This window comes from Anolis sagrei, chromosome 2, assembly GCF_037176765.1.
Source record: "Anolis sagrei isolate rAnoSag1 chromosome 2, rAnoSag1.mat, whole genome shotgun sequence".
In the NCBI taxonomy this organism is placed as follows: domain Eukaryota; kingdom Metazoa; phylum Chordata; class Lepidosauria; order Squamata; family Dactyloidae; genus Anolis; species Anolis sagrei.
This window is the reverse complement of record NC_090022.1, coordinates 134,363,037-134,373,800: the sequence shown is the minus strand read 5'-3', so window position 1 is coordinate 134,373,800 and position 10,764 is coordinate 134,363,037. Positions and strand designations below refer to the sequence as shown.

The window sequence follows — 10,764 nt, the reverse complement described above, 5'->3', positions numbered from 1 at the left end:
TTCAAAGCAGATATTGTGGGATTATTCTGCCTTGATATTCTGGGATGTATGGCTGTGTGGAAGGATCCTAAGGCATTCTGGACCGCCAAATGTTTCTTTCCTTGTGTTGCCTTCTTCTTGGCATTTTTCAGGATGGCAAGAGAAGTGGGATGAGCAAAATCAAAACAAACCCTCCCATAGAATAACAATAGGTGATTCACTCTTTTCTGCCTTTCCCTCCTCCTTTTCAAGAGACTGGCTTTGAAAAGGATGGAGGGAAAGACAGAAAAGAGCAGAAAAGTTGTTTTCTCTTCCTTCCCCCTTTCTGGGAAAAAAGGCAATATTGGCGAAGGTGACATGGCTTCAATGAGATTGGGTGCCCTTTTCTCTTTGCTCTGAAAGCATCAAGAGAAATCTGCTTAGATCAACATAGGAAAGAAAGAGAAATGGACCCGGGAGGGACAAGAAGCGTTTGGAAGTCCAACGCGCGACAGACTTTCTCTTTCCCCCTCCTTTCTCTCTCTCTCTCTTTCTCGCTCCCTCCCTTTTTTGAGCTCATTTCTCCCCTCCTTCCCAAACTTTTGAAGGGATGGGAGGGAGGGGGGAGTTAGAAATTAAAAAAAACTTTCCAGCCAATCCTGGCCTTGCCAGCCTTAGAGAAGCAGGGCCGCCATTGGCTGGGATTTTCTAAGGTGAAATAGCCGAGGAGAGTATTTATTAAAGAGAGAGGCGAGAGACGGAGGAGAGCCGAGCTCGGAACCCAGTGGTTGGTTGGAAGAGAAGTGGTGTGAAGGGAGAGAAGAAGAGAGGAGGAGGAGGAGGAGGAAGAGGAAAAATAGCCCTACCTTTCTCCCCCTTCACTCCAAACTTGCGAGAAGGAACTTTGGGAAAGGAGTGAAGAGAAAACGAGAGAGGAGAGCCGCGGGAATCAGAATAATTAACCCAGCCCCCTTCTCCTTTCCTGCAAAAGGGGGAAAAAAGAGAGAGAGACTCGGGTTGAGGGAACCCTTTCGAAGAGAGGGAGAAAACGATCACTCCAGGCTTGGAGGGACTTTGGGGAAAGGGCGGAGAGAGGGGAAAGAGAGGGGATTCGATGCCCGCCTCTTGAGCTCCGGAGTGGGCCGAGTCTTCCCCGCTCGACTGGCTCTCTCCTCGCGCCTTCTTCCCATGCCGTGCCGTGCCGGCTGCAGCAACTAAAGGCGCCCTCTTCACCCCTTCATTCTCCCTTTTTGTTTTGTCTCCTTGCTCCCCTTCGCCTCCACCCCCTCTCCCTCTCCTCCTCTGCCTGCCTGCCTGCCTCCCTCTCTCTCCTCGCATGAATCTCCTGGACCCCTTCCTCAAGATGTCCGACGAGCAGGAGAAGGCGCTCTCGGCGGGCGCGCCCAGCCCGGCCCTCTCCGACGAGGAGGCCTCTTCCTCGGGCTCGCCCTGCCCCTCGGGGTCCGGCTCCGACGCCGAGGGCAGCGGGAGCAGTAGCCACGGGGGCCGCCCTCCCCGCCTCGCCGACGGAGGCGCCTTCGCCAAGAGCGGCGACGCCGAGATGAAGAAGGAGGCCGGCGTTGGAGGAGGGGGCGGCGGCGTTGGAGGCGGCGAGGAGGACAAGTTCCCCGTCTGCATCCGGGAGGCCGTCTCGCAGGTGCTGAAGGGCTACGACTGGACCCTGGTGCCCATGCCCGTCCGCGTCAACGGCGCCAGCAAGAACAAGCCCCACGTCAAGCGGCCCATGAACGCCTTCATGGTCTGGGCCCAGGCCGCCCGGAGGAAGCTGGCCGACCAGTACCCGCACCTCCACAACGCCGAGCTCAGCAAGACCCTGGGCAAGCTCTGGAGGTGAGCAAGCGCCGGGCGGAGTGGGCTCTTTCCCCCCTTCCCCCCTCCCTCCCTGTAGTTTTAAGGGGTCTTTAGCCTTCCCCCTGCTAAAGAAAACTGGGGTCTCACCAAAGTACAACTCACTCCCTCCCTGTAGTTTTAGGGGGTCTTTAGCCTTCCCTGCTAAAGAAGGCTGGTGGTGTCTCATCAAATTGCAACTCCCAGGGTTCCATAGCATTGAGCCATGGCAGTTAAAGTGAGGTCAAACTGTATTCATTCTACACTGTAGATGCACCCAGTAGCCCAGGGATGGAGATGGGAGAGGGAGAGAGATCCAGGATTGCCTGGAAGGGGAGGGGGAAGAACCCTCTAGAGCAGGCATGGGCAAACTCCGGCCTTCCAACTCCCACAATTCCCACCAGTAGACTAGGGACGGAGATTAGAGAGTGGCCCAGGATTGCTTGGATAGAGGTGGGGAGAGAAGGGGAAACCCTCTAGAGCAGGATGGGCAAACTCCAGCCCTATGGGTGTTTTGGGCTTCAGCTCCCATAATTCCCTCCAGTAGACCAGGGATGGAGATGGCAGTGGGAGAGACAGAGGGCAGGGGGGAGGGAAGGGGAAGCCCTCTAGAGCAAGTCTGGGAAAACTCTGGCCAGGTGTTTTGGACTTCAGCTCCCACAATTCCTCTGGCCCCTTCCTTCTCCCTTTCTCTTTCCCACTTAAGCAGCTGAGGAGGAAAAGAAAGGGGCATGAGTCTGTTAGGAATGGTGGAAGTTGAAGTCCAAAACACTTGCCCAGGCCTGCTCTAGAGGCATCCCATGCTGCAGAATTGACATGCTTTCATACTGATTTCAAGTGGCATGGCTTATGGAGTGCAGCAAGCTCTTCAGCAAACTCTGGAGGCTAGCCTTTGGGGGGAGGAAGGAGAGCAGGGAGAGGGAAGAGCACCTACACTGTAGAATTCACATGCTTTCACAGCACTTTAGCTGCCTCAGCAAACTGGGGGCAGAGGGGAGGGCTGTGGATCCATAGTCTAGGATTAACATGCTTTGACACTGCTTTAACTGCCTCAGCAAACTGGGGGTGTGGCTGTGCACCCACACTTTAGAATTAACACACTTTGACACCGCTTTAATTGCCCCAGCAAACTGGGGTGGAGTGGGAAGGGGAGGAGCACTCTAGGGCACACCATTCTCATGCATTCTATAGCAGAGCTTTCCAAACATGTTTTAGGCATGCATCATTTCATGACACAGTAGTGCAGGTTTACTAGAAAGCTGGAGGGTAAACCCACCTCTCCTAAAAGATAAGGACACATACATATATTGTAGTAATAAACTGAATGGGGACACCACATATCTAATGGAAACCTTTCATTTATATCTTTTAAACATATATGAATTGGTGCCTATTTTACATAGACTCAGAGATTTCCCTTACATTTGTGCAGCTCACCTAAATGCTGCAGCCAACACACGAACATGTCGTGACACACAGTTTGGAAAGCTCTGATCTAGAATTACTTGTTGCTATGGCTCATAGAGCTCAGCCAACTCTGGGGGTGAGATTGGAGGAGGAATGAGAGGAGGAGGGAGAGGGAATGCATCCACACTGAGGAGCCCTCCGGGGTTGTGCATCCATACTGTAGAATTGACATACTTTCACACTACTTGTATTCACTATGGCCATGATTATGACCTTATCTTCCAATTGGCTCTGCTAGTGAGGGGACCTAGGAATCCAGTCCCAGCAACTTAAAAAGGGCTACACATAGAAGAAACAGTTTGACACCACTTGAACTGACATGTTATGGAAACATGGAGTCTTTAGCCTTCCCTGCTAAAGAAGGCTGGTGTCTCACCCAATTATAACTCTCAGGATTCCATAGCATTGAGCCATGGCTGTTAAAGTGGGGTCAAACTGTATTCATTCTGCATTATAGATGCACCCAGTAGCCCAGGGACAGAGATGGGAGTGAGTTAGAGAGACCCAGGATTTCCTCAGTTGTCTTTCACATTAGACCAAGCAGACTCAGAGGCCAGTGACTGTCTAGTTAGCAGTGGTTCCCAACCTTAGGTCCTCTGGGTATGTCAGACTTCAGTTTCCAGAAGCCCCCAGGTAGTTTGACCAACTGTCAGGGATGTTGGGGGCTGAAGTCCAAGACACCTGTAGGACAAATGTTGTAAACTACTGCTAAATTGACAGGCACATAAAGATTCCCCATGAGCTTTGAAGTTTAGGGAGACACCAGAGTTCCCTGGTATTGAGTATTCGGGATTCCTCTCCCTAAACTGCATGGTGTTCCCAAGGATGCTGTTGTAGCAGTCAGAGTGGGATTGTGGTGCAATGATTCTGCAGTGTGGTCTCTGTTTCTTGGCTTCTGTGCAGTGCATTGACATAGATAGATGGCCACTGCCCCCACTACCCCACAAAGATTTTGTTGATTCTGTGTGAATGGAAGCACAGTGAACAAGTAGGAGCTGCACATCTATGTGTTATTGTGCAGGAGGGACCACATTAGCAAGGAAGCAAGAAGTGAGGAAAGGGGTCTGCACTCATCTACCCAAGAGTAAGTTCAGACCATAGCTGCTTCTCATGATAGCAGAGGCTCCAGATTGAGAACACACACATTCCGCACTTGTTGAGAAGGATCACCCCATCTCCCCCCCCCCCCCGGTCACACACACACACACACACACACACACACACACACATTGCAAATCCCAGGATTCTTCAAGATGAAACAATTTAGGGTTGGAAAATGACACTATGATTCTGTGGTGTGAAAGAGACCTGTGAGACTGTGGAGGAAAGGATGAGGCTGAGAGCATTTGTTTTCGCGACTTGAGTTTCAGAGAAAGATTGCAGTCCATGTACGGCATGTGCATGTGTGTCTTTAAGTTGCCTGTTGATTTATGGGGACCCCATGAATGACATGGGGGTTTTATTATGCAAGGAATACTCAAAAAGTGGTTTAACTTTTCAGTCTTCTAAAATATATCCTACAGCACCTGTTATTTGTTGTTTCAGCTTTTAAATTCAGATGGGATCTGGTGCCTTTAAAATATTTCAATATATAGCACTTGTACATAAATCTCCCAAAACATTCAAGAAGACTTTAGAAACAAGTGATATTTGTAAGGTCTGTCTTGAAAATGACTTCTGAATCAGAAATGTGGGTTTCACTGCAGGTTTGGAAAATATTCCTGTATTCTCTGCTGTTTATTTTAGATTGGGATAGAAAATGCAAAAGACCTGATTTGGTTCTGCAGATAAGAAACCAAAACAGGAGAAAACAAGTGTAGTCAAATGATGAAGCACTATTTATGGAGGTGGTATGCTAAACTTCAATTTGAAAAAAGAAAGAAGCAATATTGCAATCCTACTGGGAAACCAGATCCAATGGTTAAAAAGGTCTGCCTTTGCAAACTAAATGTGTAGATACATTGCAGTTACACTCAAAGGCACTCTGCACATACTCAGCAATATTTTCACTTTAGTAGTTCAGAGGTCCCCTGGCTTGGCTATAAAAATAAGTGAGAAAACTAAGCCCTGACACACATACACAAAAAGCCCCGCACCTTGCTTGGGAACAAAATGTAGACAGGCACACAAAGGGTGTGATGATAGTTGGCATAAACTTGACATGGATGAATCAAAAGGAGGCAGGATAGGAAGGGTGACTTGCTGCTGCAGGGTGCCAGTGGAAATGGGGAGTGGAGGGCGGGATAAGAGAAAGTGAGTCACCTGGCAGCAGCTGATGCTTGTGACTAGCAAAACACAAAAGAGTGGGGAGAGAGAAAGCTAAGCCCCACTTGTAAGTGAAGCAGAGTATTTTGTTGCATTTAGGCATAATGTGCAGGAACGTGAACCATCCAAGGTGTCTGTTACCTCATCTGTTATTGAATCCACATTCATGGGTATTGACCAGGATGGGGTGGTGTCTCTGACTGAATTCTGCTTAAGGAACGGAGTGGAGGAAAACCCCTGACTTGACTTCTTGCTATATTTTGTTTGGGTTTCCATCTCACTTTGTTTGTTGGCCACCAAAACTGTGTATTAGATTCTTCTAGAAAAGATTGGAAGACTGAAAGGGATCTTAAGTTGGTTAAGATGGATCAGTGGGGAGCAGAGGTACCTTTCCTGGCAATGCCCAGATGTTGCCTGGGAAATTTCCTTACTGCTTCTGAAAGGACAAGAGATGCTAGGATAGCAGCGTGTTTAAAGGCAGCATAGCCCCATGGCTGCTTGCATGCCAGGTTCATTATGGCTCTTTGGCATTTTGACAGCATGTCGCACTTTCACATCAGTCTATGAATCTTGAGCTTCATAGGACCAGGAGCTCATTTTGGACATATTGTGAATCTCTCACAACTTAGCATTTCTTACCATTTTGTCCCTTCAATACAAATCTAGCTTAAGTTGTATGCAATGGAAATCCTAGTTTTAGTTGTTTTAAAAGCAACAAAATAACCATGGGGCCTTTCCTGTCTTTCTGTGTCTTGCTCAGGTTATTAAACGAGAGTGAGAAACGTCCCTTTGTCGAAGAGGCTGAGCGACTGAGGGTGCAACATAAAAAGGACCATCCAGACTACAAATACCAGCCCCGAAGGAGAAAGTCAGTCAAAAACGGGCAGGCTGAGCAGGAGGAAGGCTCTGAACAAACCCACATCTCTCCTAATGCTATCTTCAAGGCCCTTCAGGCAGATTCCCCTCAGTCTTCCTCCAGCATGAGTGAAGTACATTCCCCCGGAGAACATTCTGGTAAGTGCACTGTCTTCCAAAGTCACTGTTTGCAAAAGAAAATGAGAATGCTCGTAGACAGACACACAGAAAGAGCTGAATAGTACAGGACACTTAGCACTTAGTAGTAGGCATCTACTATAAACACGTACTTTTCCTTTGTATTACCTATAGGGCAGTCTCAAGGGCCTCCTACTCCTCCCACCACCCCCAAAACAGATGTCCAGATGTCCAGCAGTTAGCCAGATGACCCTATCAATAACATATACCTTTGGAAATCATAGTGGGTACAGAAAACTATAGATGCAAGTAACATATGTATGGGACATGTCTTCAGAAATTCATCATAGCTGTGAATGTATCTTTTGTGAGAAAATGATGTGGAGAGACGTCAGCACAAAATATAATTTACAAAGAGTATAGTCAAAAAAATCCTTGCCTTTCTCTAAAATCTGTTACACTGCTTAGCAAACCATTTCTGTGAGCAGTTTTTCTTCTCTTTTCCCCCCTTTTAAATAGATTACACTATGTAACATATTTTCTGTCCCTGGATTATAAACGCCATTTCCTAATTGGCTCTGTCATAAGAACATGGAAAAGGTTTATTAAACTGCAAAAACTTTGTTTTTGCGGGACATTCTGTAGCACATTTTGCTATAATTTTTCAGTGAATAGCTGATGAAGTCTCAACCAATTCAACATAGTTTGTGTCAACCACAAAAACAAAGTTTCTGGAGTATAACAGCTACTATCAAAGTAAATCCTGCACAATTAAACAGGAAATAATATTTTCAAACCAGGAACAGAACCTTTTTCAAATTTTGTTGGATAGTATTATCATTTCTTGTAGCTTAAAAATACTCCTTGCTTTAAAAAAAAAAACCCTGGTTTATTGCCAAGCAACTAACTGCCTACCTTCAACGGTTTCTCATTTACTCACTTCCAGTCTGAATTAACCATTAACTTTGCTATCACTGTTAATACAACACCTCTAGCTGATTTAAAATGGCCACTGCTAGATTTTCATGGCTTTATGTCACTCTCTTTGTAATTGTATCGGTAGGAAGAGATAGGCCCAGGTGTGGTCTGTCTGCAGTTTGATACCAGAGATGAAAAAAGTAGTAGGCATCTACTATAAACACGTACTTTTCCTTTGTATTACCTATAGGGCAGTCTCAAGGGCCTCCTACTCCTCCCACCACCCCCAAAACAGATGTCCAGACTGGGAAGCAGGACCTGAAGCGGGAAGGCCGCCCACTGCAAGAAGGGGGAAGGCAGCCGCCTCATATCGACTTCCGTGATGTGGACATTGGCGAGCTCAGCAGCGATGTCATTTCCAACATTGAGACCTTTGATGTCAATGAGTTTGACCAGTATCTTCCACCCAATGGCCATCCAGGTGTCCCAGCCACCCACGGTCAGCCTGGACAAGTCACCTACACTGGCAGCTATGGGATCAGCAGCACGACCGCAACTCCCACCGGTCCTGGGCATGTCTGGATGTCCAAGCAGCCACCCACTCAGCAGCCGCCACCATCCTCACAGCCACCACCATCCCAAGCTCAGCAGCCTCCGCAGCCACAGGCCCATACGTTGACCACCCTGAGCAGTGAGCCAGGGCAGCCTCCACAACAGAGGACACACATCAAGACAGAGCAGCTCAGTCCCAGCCATTACAGTGAGCAGCAGCAGCATTCCCCCCAACAGATGAGCTACAGCTCCTTCAACCTCCAGCACTATGGCTCCTCCTACCCCACCATCACACGCTCACAGTATGACTACACAGACCACCAGAGCTCCAATTCCTATTACAGCCATGCCGCCAGTCAGGGCTCCAGCCTCTACTCCACCTTCACGTACATGAACCCCGCCCAGCGGCCCATGTACACACCCATTGCAGACACTACTGGGGTGCCATCCATCCCCCAAACCCACAGCCCCCAGCACTGGGAACAGCCCGTCTACACCCAGCTCACCAGGCCTTGAGAGTTTGAACCGTGGTGAAAACTTCCTCAGACTTAGAACAGTTTTAGACCGGAAAGGAAAAAGAAAAAATGCTAACAGCAAATGAACGAGTGAGCGGGAAGTTGGAAGAAAGAGAGAGAAAAAAACCAGAATGCCTTGTGCACTACCGCATCCTTTCAAAATTGGCCAGACTGTTTTTTCTCAAAAATTGAACATTCCCTGGATGACTTAAAACTTAATTTGAAGGCAATTTCTTCTTTTTTCTTCTTCAAGCAACCAACTTAGTTTGCCTAGATCTGGACTTGGTGATTGTTTTTTTTTTAACGATAACTAAAAATAAAAAGACAAAAAGAGACAAGAGTCAAAGTGTTCCTCTGTGAGGAATCTTCTCTATTTTAAATATTTTTAGTATGTACTGTGTATGATTCGTTACCAATTTGAGGGGATTTATATGTAATTTTACTTCATGTTTTTAGACATACTTTTTTTAAAAAAATAAACAATGTTCCATCTTTTGCTTTTGACAGTTAAACAATACTTAACAAAACAATATGCCTTAGCTCTTTTTCTTGCTGTCAGAGGTATTTTTATATAATCTTTTGCTTGTGGAGAGCAAAAAATGAAGTCCACAAAACAAAGGGGGAATATTTCCTCACTAACCAGTGGTCACTTGCTCAATGTGATGATGTGGATTTGGAAAGAGACATTATTTTTCTAGCTTGGAAGTAAATATATATTTTGGGATAATTCTTTTAAAGAAATAACACCTTGAGCCTTAATGTAACATTCATGAAAAGCCTTAAAGAACAACCCTGTGATAGCTTCCAAGAGACTTGCACAATGATTTTCCTCGTTGCCAAGAGGGAAAATATGAGTCTCTAAAGGAGAAGAGTCAGTTTGAAGGTCTGAAGCTTTTAAAAAAATATGTTTATATTCTTGGCAACCAGCAGCACCCAATTTTAAAGCCACATGCCAATATTCCTTCACACACATGCACAGAGATAGAGCCTTGGCTTCTGACATGGGCTCCTCTGTGTGAGGGAAAGTTTTCTAGTCTAAATTCCACCTTTCCTACAAATCCCATTGTAAACTAAATTTTCTATTCCCTGGAGTCTATTGTGAGAGTGATGGTGGAGATGCAGGGGGAGATACTGCCTTTAGGAAACTTGATTGGTGACCTTTTTTGGTGGGAAAAAGGAAATATATATATTTATTTTGTGAAAAAAGAGTTTTTTAATCAGAAGTGTTTCTTCCATTTCCTCTCTTCCACATCACAAGGTCATGTAATGTAAGCAGAAATTGAAGAGTCTTACACAGAAGGTATATGGTGCCTAATTGTTAAATTATGGTCTAAATCAATAACCTGTTTTTTTTATTTATCTCTCTTGTTCTTTTATTTTTTTTGTATTTTATTATTATTATTGTTATTATTATTATTCCTCCAAAATGTGTCTTAGGTTTGTACAAATACATCTGCTTCCTTGTTTTCCTTTCTCTCTTTTCCTTATTGTTTAAAGAATAAACTGGAAAGCTTCCTCTGCTCCCTTCAATTTTTCACTGTATAAGTACAAGATTGCAAAAGTAGTGTATCACTGAGTCATTTGCCTTGTTTTCTGCCTTGGTGCCTCTTGACTCATGAACTGGACCTAAGTCTCTCTTACATGCAGCAGAAGAAGGAGGTAACAAGAAGGGAGAATTGTCCCCACCATTAAAGGTGGGGACACCATTTTGAAATGCTCTCTAAGTGTGCATGAATGTTTCAAAAGAAAAAAATCCTCCTTTGTACTTCCTCCTTTTAAAAATAAATATACAGAGGATAGATATTTTCTGAATGACTATCAACTGAAGTAATACAACCCACTCAAAGTCTCTCTGCTCCATTCAAACATCTTTGTAATCCAGGTCGTCATGTGTCCAATTGAGGCAACACAAACATGGGTACAATCATCACACTTTGCTGCTCTGGAAAGCTTCTCTTCCATGGGGTTTGCACATTTCCATAGGTTTTTTTTTTCTCTTCTTGATTCCTTGAAAACCCCAAATAAATGAAGGGAAGCTGCAGACCAGAAGTTCTTGACGGATAGCTCCCAATGTGCCTTGCTAGCCTTCCACTTCTTTCTGCTATTTGATTTAAGAGGGAGGTTGGGGGAGAGAAACTAACATCAGCAAAGCTGTGGCTGAACAGTTATAGATTGCTATTTTTTTTTTTTGAAAAAAAGTAGCCAACTATTTTTTTCTTAAAAAAGATATACTTGTTAACAGTTTTGT

The 10,764-nt window shown here is 45.5% G+C and overlaps 1 protein-coding gene across 1 annotated transcript; it reads left to right on the top strand.

Moving 5' to 3' along the window:
* Positions 1-689: 689 nt before the first annotated feature.
* SOX9 (SRY-box transcription factor 9) lies at positions 690-10,703 on the top strand. The gene is made up of 3 exons (XM_060764224.2): positions 690-1,809; positions 6,299-6,552; positions 7,700-10,703. The coding sequence occupies exons 1-3, from the start codon at positions 1,295-1,297 to the stop codon at positions 8,515-8,517; spliced, it is 1,587 nt and encodes a 528-aa protein (XP_060620207.2). The 5' UTR covers positions 690-1,294; the 3' UTR covers positions 8,518-10,703.
* The last annotated feature ends 61 nt before the right edge of the window (positions 10,704-10,764 follow it).

Excerpts from the sequence above, each read along its gene's own strand:
- SOX9 (XM_060764224.2), top strand. The coding sequence starts at position 1,295 with ATGAATCTCCTGGACCCCTTCCTCAAGATGTCCGACGAGCAGGAGAAG. Across the intron at positions 1,810-6,298 it reads ACCCTGGGCAAGCTCTGGAG|GTTATTAAACGAGAGTGAGA; the intron begins GTGAGCAAGCGC and ends TGTCTTGCTCAG. Across the intron at positions 6,553-7,699 it reads TTCCCCCGGAGAACATTCTG|GGCAGTCTCAAGGGCCTCCT; the intron begins GTAAGTGCACTG and ends TATTACCTATAG.